General features: G+C 44.7%; 1 protein-coding gene across 2 annotated transcripts; it reads right to left on the bottom strand.

Annotated features, from left to right (window-relative positions):
- Positions 1 to 2630: 2630 nt before the first annotated feature.
- LOC142397476 (centrosome and spindle pole-associated protein 1-like) lies at positions 2631 to 17390 on the bottom strand. Of its 2 annotated transcripts, none has more exons than XM_075480860.1 (27): positions 17324 to 17390; positions 16741 to 16904; positions 15376 to 15448; positions 15074 to 15177; positions 14792 to 14857; positions 13123 to 13442; positions 12909 to 13009; positions 12612 to 12708; positions 12456 to 12513; positions 12088 to 12350; positions 11250 to 11374; positions 10999 to 11140; positions 10525 to 10645; positions 8893 to 9040; positions 8616 to 8792; positions 8242 to 8354; positions 7975 to 8124; positions 7709 to 7852; positions 5720 to 5833; positions 5519 to 5585; positions 5215 to 5341; positions 4082 to 4221; positions 3885 to 4013; positions 3409 to 3449; positions 3263 to 3323; positions 3036 to 3145; positions 2631 to 2952 (listed from the first exon to the last, which is right to left on the bottom strand). In XM_075480860.1, exons 2-27 carry the CDS (start codon positions 16843 to 16845, stop codon positions 2779 to 2781), a joined length of 3270 nt encoding a protein of 1089 aa, XP_075336975.1. In that variant the 5' UTR covers positions 16846 to 16904; positions 17324 to 17390; the 3' UTR covers positions 2631 to 2778. The 2 variants fall into 2 exon arrangements, with proteins under 2 accessions (XP_075336975.1, XP_075336974.1); XM_075480859.1 differs by having other exon boundaries at positions 17317 to 17389.
- Positions 17391 to 18518: the final 1128 nt, after the last annotated feature.

Raw genomic sequence — 18518 nt, 5'->3', positions numbered from 1 at the left:
AGGAGTTACATGCTTGTTGGCGGGACCCTAGAGCCTTTTCACGCCTCTCCCCAGATGGTTGCGTGTTGGCAGCTATGCATGAGTCAGTTAAAGCAGGCTTGGATTGCATGCCTGCAGTTGACCCTGCTGTGGCCTCACTCATTGTGTCACCGGATGAGGCTATGCGTCGTGATGTTCGGTGCCCGCGGGCTCAATGCCGTGTTACAGATGAGCTGCCTGACCCCATCTCAGACGGAGACTCTATTGGATGGGGCGCGGTATGGCAACACAGAGCGTCTCAGGGCCGCTGGGGCCGAAGGGATCGCTCCAAGCACATAAATGTGCTGGAGCTGCGTGCGGTGCATTTGGCTCTCAGACACTTTATGCCCCATCTGGAGGGGAAACATGTTCTGATCCGGTCAGACAACACCTCCGCGGTCTACCACATCAACCATCAAGGTGGTACCAGGTCAGCGCAGCTTCTGGAAGTGTCCAAAGATCTCCTGGAATGGGCCTTTCCTCGCCTGTCCACCCTGCAGGCAGTGTACTTGCCATGGCGGCACAACGTAGTGCTCAGGATCTGGGACCTCTTTGGTCAGGCGGAGGTAGATCTTTTCGCCACAGAGGAGTCGACTCGATGCCCTCAATGGTATTCCCTTACGGGGGCAATCAGGTGCACTGGGCCAGGACGCATTAGCTCATCCTTGGCCAAGGGTCCTCCTGTATGCTTTTCCACCCCTGTCTCTGATTTGGCCTACTCTTCGGAGGGTTGCCTAGGAGGGCCACAAACTGTTGCTGGTGGCTCCGTGTTGGCCAGCACGACCATGGTTCCCGCTCCTACGGAGTCTGTGTCGCGACATCCCATGGTGTCTTCCGACCAGGAGGGATTTGCTGTCCCAGTTGGGGGGACTATTGTGGCACCACAATCCCCAACGCCTCCGACTGTGGGTGTGGCCGCTGGACGGCTTGAGCAGCTGATGACTGGATATTCAGATCCCGTCAGACGCACCCTTTTGAGTGTCAGGGCACCCTCTACTCGCCAGCAATATGAAAACAGGTGGCGGCTGTTTTCCCAGTGGTGTTTTGCCCGCAATGATGATCCAGTCACCTGTGCAGTGTCCACTGTACTGGAGTTTCTCTAGTCTCTTCTTGACAAGGGCCGCTCTCCCTCAACACTTAAGGTGTATGTCGCGGCCATTTCATCTAGTCATGCTGGCTTTGAGGGCTGTACTGTGGGGAGCCATAAACTAGTTTCCCTTTTTATGCGTGGCGCTCGTCGGTTGCACCCACCAATGGCTCCACGGGCACCAGTTTGGGATCTGCCCTTGGTGCTTGAAGCTCTGTGCCACTCTCCATTCGAGCCTTTGGAGCAGGCGAACCTCAGGTGGCTATCATTTAAGACTGCCTTTTTGTTGGCTATTGTCTCAGCTAAGAGGGTCAGTGAGCTACATGCTCTTTCTGTCAGCCCTTTTTGTCTCAGATGGGGTACTGATGACTCTGGTGTTACTTTGTGGCCAAACACTGCATTCCTGCCTAAGGTGTTGTCTCGTTCGCATTGCAACCGGCCATTGAGATTGGCACGATTTCAACCTGTGTCAGAAGGAACTGCTGATGGGTCTCAGTCGTTGTGCCCAGTGAGGGCACTGGAGGCATACATTTCAGCCACTGCTACTATACGACGCTCAGACCAGCTGTTCCTGTGTTATGGAGGCCCTAGGTTAGGTTATCCTCTTTCTAAGCAACGCCTCTCCCACTGGATCGTGGATGTCATCTGCCACGCCTACGCTACGGGACGCTGCTCCCCACCCGTTGGTGTGAAGGCGCACTCTACCAGGAGCGTCTCTGCTTCCTGGGCTGCCTTGAGAGGGGTTCCGATGGAAGCAATATGTGCTGCCGCATCATGGGCTTCCCCGAGCACGTTCACCCGATTTTACAGGGTTAATGTGGCCTCCCCTCATCCTCTGGATCAGGTTCTGCGGCGAGGGTCCTCTGAGCCTTCTCAATGAGGTATTTGCTCTGGATTCCTCGTGACGCCGCTGGTATTAGTCATTCAGTGCTTTCAGCACCGCCCTCTGGCGGTCATCCGGGATTCATAGAACCGTAGTTACATATGTAACTTACGTTATTCACTGAAGTTTCACCGTGGAGCCACACACTGGTGGATTTGGTCACGTATAGTACAGTTTGTGATCTAAAAGCATGATCTCATTGGGGGCTTTACATCTACACTGGAGACACCTGATGAATGTAAACAAGAGTATATTTTATAAAAAATAGAATTTATTAAAAACATAATTTAGTTAACACAATAATGAACTCCTTCAGTCGTGAAAGTATTAAATTAAAACCAACCATGATGTCACAGTTCAAAGATTCAGAGAGCGATTTAGGTGTTAAACATGGAACGTCTCCTCTCCAGCATTTTTGGGTCAAGGTATTCTTGAGGTCAGTCAGTCTCTCCTCAGAGGTCGGTCCAAACATTTCACTGTGTCTGACGTTCCCGGTCGCATCCAAGGATCTGTGGCGACAGTTTCCGCTGAGCTCCGAGTGTAAAGACTGCGAGGGGAAAACTGGGCGGGGGACGAGTCGTCGTCGGACGTGTCCGGCGGTCCTGCAGAAACACAGTCAGAGGTGTTACTCCGTTACTCCTCCTCCTCCTCCTCCTCACCTGCTGCTACAGAACTCACATTGTTCACAACACAAACGGATTTTCAGCAGGGAAAAAAAAAAAAAAAAAAAGCCTCATCAACAGTTTCCATTGTGATTTAATGCAGTCACAAATTTTCTAACCCATATCCCCTAAAAATGCATCCAAGAACTGCTAATACAACACCCAGCAGATCTGAATGTTAGAGTTGTACCGGCTGTCATGCTCCGGCTTCTCCAGTCGCCGCTTGGCTCTGCATCGCGCAGCTGCCGGACGCCTGAGTCGGCGCCACGATGGCCAATAGGGTGGATGGAAGCTGCTTGCTCCTGCAAGTGAACATAAGACTGCAGCTTTTCAACCACACAACCACACACAAAGAGGCCGAGCTGCTAGTATTCAAGCAGAGTACCTGGGAATGCTGCGACTGTTTGGCCAGCCTCCTCCTCTCCCTGGCCGACAGCTGACGGATCCTCTCTAGCTCTGGAGCATGAGGCACCGGGGAGGCATCACCTAGGGGGTCTACAACGCAACAAACACACACGATCGAAAGCAAAAATCGACAACACAAACTATCTAAATAGTTTTAAAGACCTCCTATTTGAAAGGTGGAAGCACTTCCACATGTTTCGGTCTTACCAATGAAAGCGCTCTCTGAATCGAGCAGGAAACTTCTTCCCGATCCTCCACTCACACTCCTCTGAAACACAGTCACAATGTGACAGGTCACATGATGCACGACATACAATGTTGGATTTCCGTAGAGCTTAATCTCATTATCTCACCAGATAATTGTTTTGTTGTGGTGGGGACAAGTCGACGTAATCTGAAAAACAGAGAGCACATTCTTTACCTTTTTCCCCCTCGTTACCCCCCCAAAATTACATGCTTCAGATTTTCACCTTTAAATATAAACAAGTATTGTGTAACACTTCTCATTTCTTTACACATGCAGAGGAAAACAGGAAATAGATGCAGCGATTGACTGAAATCTGTGCAAACAGAGATACAGTATATAAAGGCAAAAATAGAGTTTTTTTTACAATTTACAATTCTAATGAGCTTGAAAATCCATCTTTGGTCGGAGCTCCTTCATTCTCCAGCACAGCCTGAACCCTCTTAGACTTGTTTCCTATCATTTCTTTAAGTAGTCTTCAGGAATAGTTCTCCAGGCTTCATTTTCTTCTTTGGATGAAAATGGTCCAGTACAAAGACTGGAGAGAAAATGAGTAAGAGATTAAAAACAAAAACACGCTCTTACCGTCCTGGACTGTAGATCTCTGACTGCTGAACTGCTGATATGATTCTCTGTAGTCCCGACTCCTCCTGCTGGCCATGCCCATTTCCTCCAGTACGGCATCGTCACCGGAGCCGAGCCTCGACTCCCCGTCTGTCACACACAAACCAGTCAGCCTTACGATGCTGGTTTACAGCGGAGTACAATCCAGATCCAGTTACCTGAGTATTTAAGCTGCAGAGAGTCGTGGATACGCAGCAGGTTTCTGGGCTCCGCGTTTCTGGAGCTCGGCCTTCGGACCGGAGCCTGGAGCCGGAGCCTGGCCATGTCGAACACGTCCACGGCAGGTCGCTCCCGATGTCTGGGCAGACGAGGACAAAACGGTCATTTGGGACGGAAAGATTCCTTCGAGACAGTCGTGGCCATGAAGTCTGACAGGCCGTTCCACCTTAACCTTAATTGAAATACTTCCCCACGTGGGTTTGGGTCATTTCGCTTGATTTCCATTCACCATTAACAGAGCGTGGAAGTGGCCACAGACAGGTGGAAATACACATTCAAAGATAGTTTTGTATTTTCATTTATTTTTTTAGTCAAATCAGCCATGAAGTGAAACAAACAGCCTCAGGGGATAATTTGTACCACTGTTTTCTTCTTCTTTTCCGTCATATTCTTACTCTAAACCCAGAAACTTCTGTTTTCTTACTTAAGGAATTGGATGATGTATTATTTAGGAATTTACATTGCCACCTGACCCGTGGGACGACACCCTCTCCCAGTTGCACATTAAGCAGAGTGCTGTGCACCACGAGGCAAAGAGAGTGTCGAAAAGAGAAGAATCTTTTGAAGGCTAAAACAACGCAAACCTCTTCCCACTTCATCAGACGGTGCTTTGATTTGTTTAACATTCACTCTACTTCATGATCCCCTTCTGAAAAGCTTTAAAATTAGCCCGACCACATAGAACCCTCCGATTCTTCAAACCGGGAGCACTCTGATCGTCGTGTCCTGCCGGTAAGTTGGAGACCCTTCATTTTTACTCAACCCTTTACGTCCTACAAGTAGTGAGGTAGCAGCGATGATGGCCCGTTCAGTCCACACTGTGGCACTGACTCAAAGGCCTCAAATCGAGTGTGTTTTGTTAATGTTGTAAAAGGTGGACTCAAAACAACATCTTTTTCCATCATTTATGGTCACTTTAAACTAATCTTTAGCCATTGGAAATTAAAAAAACAAACAAACAAACAAAAAAAAACTTTCAGCTAATTTTAACGAGTGTGCATATATGTAGCAATACGCAGTACAAAATGTGATTCAGTGTTTCAGTCTGAGTGAAGCTCTGCATAGGTCTGACCTGTGACTCAGGGGGGACTCCAGCTCCTCCCAGTCGCCCTGCTGCAGGCGACTCTCCAGGCGTTTCTGTTCGCTGCGAAGCTGCCGACGCAGCGCCGACAGCTCACTGAACAGGTCCCGGCGGTCCCCTGAAATACACACACGCCCTGAAATACACACTCACAATGACCACTAATTCTCTATAATGAGCTTCGATCGCCGGGTAAAAACGCAGACATGAACCATTGAGAGAAGGGTCAAAGAACAGTGGAAGGAACGCCGCCGTTAAAACATGTCAACACACTGATTCTGTGTGCGTGCAGTACCTGCAGCTCTGAGCTGGTTCCGACATGCAGGGACAGGAGGGGACTGAAGGCCTGATAAAGAGCGGTCCTGAAAAAGAAAACACTTTAGAAGTTCCTGGGAAAAAAAAACGTTTTCAATACAGAAGAAGTATGGTTCAAAAACTATCACTTCTTTTTAAGACAAAGGTATATTGGAACTGCTCTTCCGTGTGTTTAACTTACAGACAAGAGAGCTGTTGAGTGCTGGCTGTCAGCTGTAGGGGGCCGGGGGGTGTACTGCTGCGTGCCATGTTTCTTCTGCAGGGTGGGGATTGGAGGTGAAGGCTCCCTGGGGACCTAAAGACACACAGCCAAACATAGTTTAAGACGACTTGTGCCGATTGCTCTGTGGTTGTTACCCGCCGTCTGCCTTTTGATGTCATTCGAGACCACCGAGGAAGCAATGTTAGGACAGCTACAGGTGATAAGAAGGAACAAGTGATTCCAACCAATCTTCAACCATGAGGAAGAGAAATGTAGACGCATGTGATGTAGTTTTGCATTTAAATGATTGCCTCTGGCTTTGATCCACTGACTGTACCTCAGGATTCATATTACACAGTTAGAAAGAAAGGACGTCCTCTCTCAGTTCTACGGTTCGACGCAGCAGGATTTAATTGCATACTTATAATGACATAAATACAACCTCAGATGAACAACATCACATGACATATTATACTGAGTCATAATTTATTTAAAAAAAAAAAAAAAACTGAGCCAAAATACTGAAGCAGTTTGTTTAAGACCAAACTCTCATTTTTGTGGAGAATTTTCAGCCCACTCTTATTTACAGCACTGCTTCAGTTCACTGAGGTTTGCAGCATTCATTTATGCACAGCTCTCTGAAGCTCCCACCTCATTTCAGTCAGAATGAGGTCTGGACTTTAACTGGGCCATTGCAACACCTTGATTATTTTCTCTTTCAGTCATTCTGCTGTAGATTTGTTGCTTTGTTTGGGATCATTGTCCTGTTGATGACCCAGTTTCAGCCAAGCTTTAGCTGTCGGACAGATGGCCTCACATTTGACTCTAGAATACTTTGGTATACAGAGGAGTTCATGGTGGACTCAATGGCTGCAAGGTGTCCAGGTCCTGTGGCTGCAAAACAAGCCCAGATCATCAGCCCTCCACCACCGTGCTTGACAATTGGAATGAGGTGTTTGTGCTGATATGCTGTGTTTGCTTTTCTCCAAACGTGCTACTGTGCATTATGACCAAACATCTCCACTTTGGTCTGGTCTGTCCAAAGGACATTGTTCCAGAAGTCTTGTGGTTTGTTTGGATGTAACTTTACAAACTTAAGCTGTGCTGCCATGTTCTTTTTAGAGAGAAGAGGCTTTCTCCTGCAACCCTTCCAAACAAGCCATACTTGTTCAGTCTGTTTCTAATTGTACTGTCATGAACTTTAACTTTTAACATGCTAACTGAGGCCTGTAGAGTCTGAGATGTAGCTCTTGGTTTTACACTCTGACCTTGGAGTAACCTTGCTGGGAAGATTGACAGCTGTCTTGAATGTCTCTTCAATTTTCCACTTGTGAATAATCTTTTTCACAGCAGGATGATGGACCTTATGACCCTTTCCAGATTGATGGGCAGCAACAATTGCTTCTCTAAGATCATTGCTGATGTCTTTCCTCCTTGGCATCGTGTTAACACACCCCTGAATGCTCCAGACCAGCAAACTGACAAAACTTCTGCTTTTATAGAGGTGCTCACACCTGCTGCTGATCAGTGAATCAGATGCATTCTATCCTACTTAGTTTTTGTTAAATAAACAATGACGGAGTGTAATATGTCTTGTGTTGTTGATTTTCTGAGGTTGTATTTGTCTTATTTTAAGACGAAGCAAGGACCAGTTGATTCCTGATCAGCAAAACCTCAGAATTTAAGAAGGGTGCACTTTCTTTGTTACGTGGCTGGTTCATCGTGCATCCCGATACAAGTTCGAAAACAGAATAAAGAAAATCAAACATCACTCTTTCTTGCTCATTAAGGGCTCTGATGCACCAGTGAAAATGATGATGGAACATGGCCTTTGTTACTGTTTCCACTCACAGATTTGAAAGCTAGCTGGTTGCCTGACGATTAAGAAATGAAGACCAGCATTGCAAATAGTCAGAGCGATGACAGAGGATATTAGGACTGAGGTGAGTGCTGAATCTTTGGACTGACCTCCTCCACTCGGGCCTGCCTCTCCCTCTCACACTGCCTCCTCCGTCCTGCGCTCTCCTTCTCCTCTGCCTCCTTCTTTTTCCTCTCCGCCTCCTTCCTTCTCTGCTCGGCCAGATGAATCAGCTCCTCATTTTTGGCCTTTTGCTGAGAGACAGAGAAGCAGAAGATGAGAGAGGTAACATGTGGGTTAGATGGATAACAATCCAGTCAACTTTAAAGTCTTTCAGCTCAGGAGAAATTACGATACGTAAAATAAACCTCCTCACCTCCATTTCTTTTCTTCTCTTTCTCTCTTGCTCCTCCTCGTACTCCCTCTGGATGCGCGCCCTCTGCTCTGCCAGCCTCATCTCCTCTTTCTCCTCCTCCAGTCTGGTTCGTTCCCTCTCCTCTGCTTTTTTATGCATTTTCTCCTCTATCTGGAAAACACACCCAGGTCCAGAGGAAAAAATTAACCCTTCAACAAGAAGCAAAGCTCGCTAACTGCTGGAGCCATCTTCTTGCGAGGCAGAAAGCTAAACTTGTTTAGCCGATACCTGCTGTCTGAGGTAAGCTTTGTACTTGTCCTGCTCCAGGAGCTGCTGTTCGGTGGGCTGGTTGGCAAAAACATTACCTCTGGCAAACTGCGGCGTTTGGACGTGAGTGAAGCCTACAAAAGAAACAGAAGGAGAGTTGTAGTCCCAATTTGACGAATGGACTTTATTTCCTAAATTCATTTTTCATCGAGTAGTAAAGGAAAAAACTGCTCAAGCAGCGAAACTCGACTGTGATCGAAGATCGAGCTGAACTTTTCACACTTAATGTAGTTTTTTTTTTTAAAGATTCTCCTTAAAAAATTATTTCTGTAAATGTTTTTCCACAGTTTTTTCTTTATAAAAAAAAACAAAACATGAAGAAGAAGGATGGTTACTTGAGATCCTGTCACTAGCGTCATGGTTACCGCACTCCTCTGCAGCACCAGAGACTCTCTCGGTGGGGTTGCGCTGCTCTGCCCGGCGGGCCGTCATGGCGGCCGTGGCTCTCCTCTGCCACTGCTCCGGGTTGCTGTAGGCCTCCTCGTTCAGCTTGTGCATCTGGTTGAGGTCAGCTGGGCGGTCGGGAAACACAAGTTCGGATCATTCCAAACGCCTCGCGTTGCCTGAGCACTGTTCACCGTTTCAAGCGGGGGAAAAGAAAAGAGGACCCACCAATGAGGTTACCGGTGCTGTCCCTTAGCGGGGCTCCTCCTCCACCTCTCCCCCACGGCTGGTGGTTCTTCATGTCAGCCTCCAGCTGGGCCTCGTAGCGCTCCCTCTCCACCTGCTCCAGACACCTGCGCTCCTGCTGATCCTGGATCTACAAACAGTTTTTCTAAAGTTATTTAATGCTCACTAGATGTCAAATGATACGATAAAAAAAAAGGAAATATTCTTTGCGAGTGGCTAATCTCCTACTGATGGAGTAAACATTAGGTGATCCGTATACTGTATTACAACGCTTTTCTGATCAAGTGCAATTTTCTCTTCGTAGAGTTTATTGAGGAACTCCAAAAGTATTGAAAAGCATGATGCCAAAACCACCTTACAAGATAACAGCCAATCTGACACATGAGCGACGCGGCGGTGCTGCGATAAACACGATTCAAATTAAATCAACGCTACAGTACTCTGCAAAAGTGATGATTCCCCCTTGTTCTTTTTTTTACGTTTTGCATCCACGGAGCCAGACGTTCCTGTCGTGGTCCTCAGCAACAGTTATCTGGACTTTCCCAAGCTCTTTTTCAAAGTTTCCCAATTTTCTTTGGATTTGTGAAGCCACTCAACACTGACCCATTAATCATCCAAGCATTAAAAAAGGCACCGAACTCAAGGGATGAACCGGTGTTGTGTCAACACATAACAGACAACTTTTAATTGTGTCCTTAGGTATGTTGTTACTAGCAGCCCTACACAAAGACACATCATTTGTTCCCTTTCTTGTGGATGTTAGAACTGTATTAACCGTCTTAAATACTGTATTTCCCCACATGTTTGAAGCTGATTTAATAAATCACTGCACCCATATCCTGTTTTTCTGGCAAAAGATAAAGAAATGAAAGGGGGCTCAAACTTTTGAACAGTACTGCAAATCACACACAATGACAGTAAGCCTGCAGGAATCTGTATGCCAGACTAATTCCAAGTGAATTTTTCTCATTTTTCTTGATCTTTCAGGAGTTCAGAGGAAGACTGGAGGGACCGGGATGGGACTGAGGTGCACAAATTATTTTCTACTGTCGACTCTAAGGATAGGACATTACCTCTGCTCTAAGAATCCACTCCTATCTGCATCTGTTTTACCTTGTTGTGAGGATCGCTGCTCCCTCTCCTGGAGGACTCCGGCCAACACGGCGCAGACTAGGGTGCAGTCAAGGCAAAAGCTTTCTTTCACTAATTGTCTTTTATATTCTCAAGCAATGCAAGTTGTGGCCAAATAAGATCCGAGCCAAACTCAATCAGAGTGTTTCCTCACAGGATTACGGTCATCACTGTTCTAGAGAAACAGTAAATGGATCTCTGCCTGTGATTAATTCCCTTTCTAACACAAACAGTAAAAAAAAAAACTGACCGTCAACTCACAAAGTATTCTCTGAAAATAAACAAAATCAAAGAGGAATATCTATTGTTATAAAAGCCTGAAACTTTTAAGGTATATTACTGGAGTAAAGTTGGTCAATCTAAACATCAGGACCATTAGATGTATTTTTTTCAGAGAAAGATTAGAATTCCTGTGGGTGATGATGGTAATAATCAATCTTATTTGATGAACTAATCAAGCAGAAGCCTTTCCTGTAGACCCACCTGTTGTTTGAGAGCATCTCTGTAGCTCAGAATCCGGTCCCTGGTTGATCTGGGCCTCTCTGAGGGGAAGCCCACGCCTTGTGAATCCACAGCTGCAGTCTCATTGCTGGGCCTGTTTGAACTGTTGCAGAATCACACTGTTCAGACCCAAGGAAAGTGTTATTCTACCATCTCTAACCACATATTTCTCCCAACCCAAATGAAATTGAACTGTTCCATCAGAGTCCCTTTCCAATCCCACTGAATGACTGTGGCTGCACTGAAAACAACTGAAAAATGCTGATTTCTTTCTTCCTTCTGCACTCTGGAACATACTCAAATTCTGCATCCAATAAAAGGTTTTTGGAAGTTTTAAATTCCTGAAGATTCCTGTGAGTCCAAAATTGGGCTCACAAAGAAGACTGAGAAGTGTGAAAGTAAAACTGATGGCCGGGCTGCACCTTCGGGGACTTATTTTTTTGAGGAGACACGTACTGTACAGGAGGCTCAGGGAAGCTGCCTCCACTGTGCTGGCTGCGAGGGCTGTGGTTGCCAAACCGACTGGGAACGGCTCCCCCTGGTGGCACAGTCCAGTACGACACAGGAAACCCAGCACCAGGAACGGCCAAATGTCCATCTGGACAGAAGAGTTGAGGGATAAGGCTGAGTGTGTTTTTTGGTTTTTTTTTCCTCTCTTAGTTTAGCAAGCGCAGATCTGACAAAAAGACCTGACAACCAACACTTACAGTACGCCATGTTTGGGTCGAGCAGGTTTCTGGTGCCGTAGTGCTCTCCATTCAGGCTTCTGTAAGCTTCACTTAGAGAAGAAGGAGGGTGAGGAGGAAACAAAGGATTTCTGGAGGGACACAGACTGACAGAAAAAGATTCAAGATGTTATACAACACAGAATGAAGCTCACTTTTCTGGTTGCAACTTTTTTTCCCCATACTGTTTTACGACTAGAATTACACACAACTTGGATTTAAATTAACATCATAATAAAGTTACTTTTTACAATCGTAGAAACAGCATTTCAAACTGGAACATTTTGGAAGTTGTTTGCATGGGTGCCATTGTGGTGACCGCCTTACTGGAGACAGATGCATTTATTTCAAATCAATCCACTGTGTCTTATTTAGTTTTTATACATTTGATGTATGCGTATGAAGAGAGCTTAAAACAGAAAAAGCCTGCATATTCTACAGGTGCGTGACATCACCGTACCCTCACCCTGACATTCTGTGGAAAAATCCCTCCCAAAGAACATTTATGAACTTAACAGTTGGGTTTCAACTATAAAGTAAGGCCGAGTCACAGAGCGCCGCACAGCGCTGGGTTTTCCCCACTTGTTCCAGCAAAATCCCATTTTTCTCTATGGGAAAGTTGCTGTTTTTTTTAGCACTTTTTGGCAAATTTTTGCAAACGTAATGATAAATCGCTTGATCAATCTCCTTGGATGTGTTTCCTCATGCTGTGGGGCGAGTTACACAACTAAATATTTCAGCAGAAGAGTGTGTCACATGAATCTAAGAATTGATCTAATCTAATCTAATCTAAGAGGCTACATTGAAGTTCCAGGAATACCTGGGAATGTCCATGGCACTTGGGAAGGAGGGAGCAGTAGGCTGACTGCTGGGAGACAGGCCGAGGGCAGAGCTGTACTGCAGCAGAGAAGACTGGAAGGCAACATGTGGCTGCTCAGGAGGAGGCATCTGCCTTTCTCTGACCGCAGTCTTCTCATCACTGGGTAAAGCTCTGTATGATGATCCGCTCTCTCCTGTCGCTGAACGCTCCAAAACCGGAGGACCCGTTCCTCTGTTCAGTCCAAACTGCCTGATCCGGTGCGGCTGGAATGTGGACAAAGAGAAAATTTAAAAAGGTTAAAAAGGGGCATACTGTAAATATATTCTTTACCCAAGATGCGTGATGCGTGTCGTCAGTCGGCAGCCAACCTGCTTCTCTGGGTCATTTGCTCCTGTTGCAGCAACTTTAAGCTCCAAATCTTTTTCCCTGCAAACAAACACCAAACAGGTGTACTATTACCAGTCTGCGTGAAATATTCAGGCCTTGAAATGGCTATCGCAAGACGTGGATTAGTGAGGATGCACCTCTTCTTGTTGCGGTGCTGCTCGGCTATCTGCTCCTGCAGCTCCTGTCTGTAGCGCTGCTTCCTCCTCTGCAGAGTCTCATCTGTATCGGCCGCTCCTAAAGACACGGAGCAGCGGTCCAACAGGGCAACAGGTACGTTATAGATTCTTATTAGAAAGCGAGGGCGTTTCAGATATTCAAAACGCATCCTTTACCCATCATAAAATATATCTTTTTAATTCTTTAATCATTTCTTCTAAGTATACATTTCCTAGATATCATCTGGAAGAGAAGCTGCCCAGCTGTGAATCTTTTACCTATCATAAGACCAGTGGCGAACTCTGTCTTCTCATTCTTACACGGCGTTCTTGATCTCCTTCCTTCTCTGCTTCTACCAACTAGATTCTCTCTCTTCTCCCTGTAAATGCAAAAAATAATAAAGAAATTGAAAAAAAAAACAAGTCAGATACTTCATTGTTATTTAGTTTTTTTTAAGAATACACACATAAAACCATAGATCCCACCATCTACCTGCCATCGCTTCGAATGGTTTGCCTCTTCTCAAAGCTGGTTCCACCTCCCAGAGGCCTGCGCCTCCTGCCCTCCGTCGGCTCCAGCTCATCTCTGAAATGCTCTTCCTCCTCTGAATCCCAGTCAGCTGGCCTCCCCTGCTGGCCGCGATACCGAGGAAGCGCTGATGAAGGCCCCTCGTCCTCCTCGGCGGACGGGCTCTTGACCTCAGCGAGGCGCAGTGCTCTGTGCGACCCTCTGTTCTCAGTTACAGCAGCCCCGTCTCTCTGCAGCAGCGGCCGCTGTTTGGGGAAAACACCAGCCTGCTCCTCAAGTGGGAGCTGCCGGAGAAAAGGCAAAGGCAGTCTTTTTAAATTAGAGTATAAATACATCACTGAAGTCACATAGAATAAGTGGGGATGAAGAAGTCAACACATTAGGCCGAGAATTACACACAACAATGGTTTAACTGATAGGGCAGTATTGTTTTTTGGTCAGTAAATCAATTTGACGAAGAAATTATCCTGGAGCAGGAAATACTGCAAACCTGGTTTTGAGCACTTTGACGGGTGTTGAAGAAATGACGCGGAAACGTGGAAATATGTCGTACAAGTTAAACTGCAGTTGCTTAAAAGGTGATAGTTTATTTGCTTATTGGCTTCCCCTACAGTTGTGTTATGTAACACCTTTGTAGGAAAAAAATCTTCGTCTGAGCCCTGATCATGCACACCCACGCATGAGAATCTGTTGCCACGCTAAAGAGGCTGACAAAGACACCAACAGAGGGGATAACGTCGGGACCCAACAAGAACATGCAATGAACAAACACACAAAAAGTGAGATGCTCCAGTCTCCCTGTGAAATGGTTGGCTTTTTCTGATTTATTTATCAATAGTGACAATGAGTGTTTTTTGAGGAGCGATGTTGAAACACAGCATCGCAGATGTTGGCAGCGCTAAAAGCAGCTCAGACAATTAGATTTAAGTCCAGTGGATTTAGGGGCCAAGTTAACAAGTGGATTAATTCTGTAAAGCCTGAGGAGAACTTTCTCCCTCCCTCTCCCCACCGGTGTGCTCGTGTTGTGCCGATATCTCGGCTGAGTCCCCAGCAGGACCTACCAGCCAATGTTGGTAAGTTAATCCAAAGCTGGAATTTGATCAAAATATTTCATATCTGCAAGTGTGCATTTTTTATTTCACATCTGAGCAGCTGAGTTTGGTTAAAACAAGCTCATTGGTTTTCCATCATCAGAGAACGATGCTCATCTTATTGTTTTCAAGCCTACTTTTAGAAACCTGCTGATTCTTTAACTACTCAAACAGGTGGGTACTTAATAAGACGTTTTTCTGCAATGTGACAAACTCAGGAACATAGATTTATTTATGCTTTACATAAACGGTGGAGATAAAGGCGTCTTCCTTGGTCGACTCGTAGGTTTCCCTTTTACAATCTTCCCATTTTGTTTGTACGCGCTCCAAGTTTTAGACATAACTCGCATATTTAGACTTGTGCAGGTATTTGTTTTAGAAATGCAAATTATGAGATGATATCAAGTCAAACCTTTCAAGTAAGTCTGATAGGTTAAACATGAAAGCAGCCATCCTGTAATGATGGAACGCTTGTCATGTTTTTCTTTCAGAGCAAATATTGAGAAACTATGAGCAGCTGACATTTGTAAAGAGACATTTACCTTGACTGATCTCCTGTTGTCATAATGGGTTAAAGCTCCGGGCTCTTCGGGGTCAAAGTGTTTTTTCTGCAATATAAAATGCAAGCATTCAGCAAGAAAAGCAGCGAAGAAGTTTTGAGACGGGATCGCTAATTACGCCCAAATCAGTGATGACTGGAGTTCAAAGTTAATTAAACTAATCCTAGTCATGGAACGAGGGAAATTTAGAACCATTGACAGAAGAAAATAAACTAAACCAGAAGCGGCCTGTGAGCACATGAGACAACAGTGTGTGACAGTCACCTGGGCCATGAAGCGCCTGTAGTCCATGCGGAGCTCATGCTGCAGCCTCTGCTTCTTCTTCTCATACTCCACACCGAGGGGTAGTCCCACAGCGCAACTCTCGTCTGGCAAAACACAGCCGTCAATGTTCAACAAGGAACAGATGGTGGAAGGTTTTGTGCCAAAGCGAGACAACTGCCGCCATTAAACATCCACAACAAACAGAGACACACAGGCTTTGTGTATTTGCCGTTTTCTTCTGAACAGGATAACCTTTGATAACAATCGTAGAAAAATTGATTAGTCGCAGCTGTCGTCGGTACCTTTTCTCTGTGCGATAAGCTTGGGAGGGTTGTTCTCCTTCACAGTGGACCCATAGGCTTTGTGTGGTTTTTCCTGTCGGTCAAAAACAGAGAAGAAGCTATGGATTGAAACTGGGGGTGTAAAATAATGTCAACGCATAAGTGACATCAATCAATAAACACATAAGAATGAAATATAATGACACAGATTTAAGTGTTGAGCCACCACTTATTTACTGATGTGTGGTGCAGAAAAACAGGACGTAGCAGCAGCCATTTATTGAAACAAATGATGCGTCTTTGCAGCAGGCTGCTAAAAACAAAGCGTCTTGACATGCAATTTAAAGTTGGTAAACACGATACTGGTTCATCCCCTGACATTGGTCCCTTTTTTACACTTGAATGACACAACAACCCATAAAAAAAACATCTCACTGAAAATGATTAGACTAGACTGAATATGACTGAAAAAAAAAAAAAGCCAAAGTCAAAAGAAAAAAACTCAAAGACTTTCGGAAAACCTGGAGAATCATTGCTCAAAAACCCTTTAAAAGATTATGAGAAAATGTGGCTGCTTGGAAGCAAAATATGAAAAACCGAGAGGTGGATCAAGACTTTTCCACAACACGTCCAATGTTGCGCATTCCTTAAACAGGGAATGTCGAAGAAGACGTAGCTGAAGAGGCTGCTGTAGCTGCAAATAGTAAAGATTAAAATAAATTAATAGAGCCAAACTAAAAGAATAGGAAATTCGCTTTGTTAGATTTAGGGTTAAAAACCTTTGACATACATGATGCAGTTAAAGCAATACAATGTAACTTCTCAAAAAGCCCATTATGGAGCTCCCCCTACAGACTTGGAGGTAATGTACGGTTACACTGTCGTAAATACAACACCATTTCGCTTTCACGTTTGTTGACGAACCGGCGAGGAGTCAGAAGGTGCAAGCTATGTCGACCGAGAAGGTAAGCGTAATCAAATGTACCTGGGAGCGTGAGAGGTGTCTATTTGTTTTTGCGGTAGGTGTGCCAGAAAGCAAGTCGAAGTACTTCCGCTCAGCTCCCGGGCCGCTCCCGGGCCGGTCCAGCAAAGTTACATAGCGCAGTTTTTCCAACTCAGACCCCCAAAGGGCATAGGAGACAGGCCAATCGTAATATTAAAACTCATTCTAGCCGCACAATTTTTTTCAAGCTGTTATTTTAAGGTAGAAATGTTACATAGTATTGCTTTAAGCTCTGACAGTGAACTGTGGTATTATTCTGACAACAAAGTTGTGGCAGACAAAGCCACACTACATGTTCTGGTGATCCAAATGGAAAAAAAAATAAAAAGATGGGTGTCTCAGTTATAACTGGATCAGTTGAACCACCGGTCACCCAGACGCACCTTCATCTCCATGTAAGGGGGGTCCTGCTCTAAACTGGCTTTATCTTCAGCCACTCGCGCCTTGCGCTCTCTGATGAAGCTCTCCAGCTCGTCATCCATCTCCATTCATCAAAGTTACACAACACGCCAGATAGCACAATGTGCCATTCTTTTTGTGTTAGTACCTAAAGCAGAGAGAGCGGAATAAAATGTTAAAATGTTAACAATAATTCAGTCAGCGCAGTGTGTTATATCAAGCACAAACCAACGTTACTGTCTCTTTAATTGTCCGTTGTCAGGCAACAATGAAAAGCGTCATTTTCCTCACAGACAGAATTAGCAGGCTTAACTTTATTACCTCAGCAATTAACGATGCTATCAAACAAGTACAGTGAAGCTACTAAAACTATAACACATCCTAGTTAATACTGGTTGAATTAAGCTCGCGCTTATCTCGGCTAACGTGTTAGCTAAGATAAGCAAAGCCAAAGAAATTCCAAAAAGAACAATAGAAAAAATTAGCACCAATCTCAGTTAAAGATAAACTAGCTTCACTCTCGGTGAGAGATAGTTTTCTATAGTCAGAAGTCAACAAACCTATCACCTTGCGGAGTTTTTCGCTTCAAAATGTTAGCGCTGCAACGGTTACCTACTTAGCCCAACATCTTTTGCAAGCCAAATGTGAGTTTTAGTACTTCCGGCTTCAGATGTCAAATTAAGATAGCAGACGTAAGAACACAACAGAAATTATTTGCTATCTACTGTGTTTCTGTGTTAAAGACTTCGACAGTATATAAAGACATACATCTTTTACATTTTGTTTGGATTTTCGTACCTAAATAGAAATTAGATAGTAAGACTAATTTGGCACCACTGCTGCGTCACTTTCAGAGAATTCATAGAAATACAAACCTGCTCTACAGAAGCACCTGCAGTACAGTTCTGACATATTTTAACTCATCTGAGACATCTTAAGCATTAAATAGTAATCCTATGCAAGCCTTTCCTTGCACATATTTCTTGTCAAAACTGTAAATAAAGATATTACCACAAGCTGTCTTGTGTGTAAAAAAAAAATGGGCCTCTTGTCAGCTAGCGACAGAAAATTTAATCTACCTGAGGACAGTGTGTCAATATAACACATGGTGTCTTGGTTTGTTCAATATACCTATCAAATTAGTTACACTCAGAGTTAATACCATGTTAATCTGGATGCATTATTAACAATAACTTTAGTCATTGCAGGTCACAAAATAAAATTGAGAGGAATTAGGTAGTTTAATTCATAACTGAACAATTTCTGAAATTTAGAAATATAACGTGCAGGTCTTTGACTGTTGACTGGGAAATTAGGTTCTGTACAGCCATCTTTTTCCCCAAAAGGAACCGCTGGTTTTATTTTGGTGGCAAAGTGTCACACTTCCTGTTTTTCTTCTGGCTGACTTTACTTTAGTCATGCTAGTGAGAGGGAATGAAGCTGAGCACAGTCCTGTTCTCCTTTGGAAAACCAACTCGCCTGTAGAGGAAGTGGAACACATGTTGCATTCATGTCCAATTAAAAAAATTTAAAGGATCAGTTTTAATCTATTGGTTGTTTTTGGGGGTGGAAAAATATTTAAATGTAGCCCAAAATCACTACAGCCTGCATTTCGTGTAATAAATTACACTGAAAATCGGTCGTTACAATTCACTCCAATGCTGAACAATACCGAAACTAGATGTGTTATTCTTTCGTTTACTTTTTTCCATGTCAGATGTGTAACTCATCCTCTTATGTGTGATATTTACAGATAACATAC

Source organism: Odontesthes bonariensis, chromosome 13 (genome assembly GCF_027942865.1).
Source record: "Odontesthes bonariensis isolate fOdoBon6 chromosome 13, fOdoBon6.hap1, whole genome shotgun sequence".
NCBI lineage: Eukaryota > Metazoa > Chordata > Actinopteri > Atheriniformes > Atherinopsidae > Odontesthes > Odontesthes bonariensis.
Note: the sequence above shows the minus strand (reverse complement) of the source record. Positions and strands in the feature narration are given on the sequence as shown.

Bases quoted from the DNA above. Each gene is read 5' to 3' on its own strand.
- LOC142397476 (XM_075480860.1), bottom strand. From the start codon at position 16,845: ATGGAGATGGATGACGAGCTGGAGAGCTTCATCAGAGAGCGCAAGGCG. The intron at 15,449-16,740 runs GTGCGTCTGGGT...TTTGACCGACAG, and splicing joins CCCCTTACATGGAGATGAAG to GAAAAACCACACAAAGCCTA. The intron at 3,146-3,262 runs GTAAGACCGAAA...GTTGCGTTGTAG, and splicing joins TTCAGAGAGCGCTTTCATTG to ACCCCCTAGGTGATGCCTCC.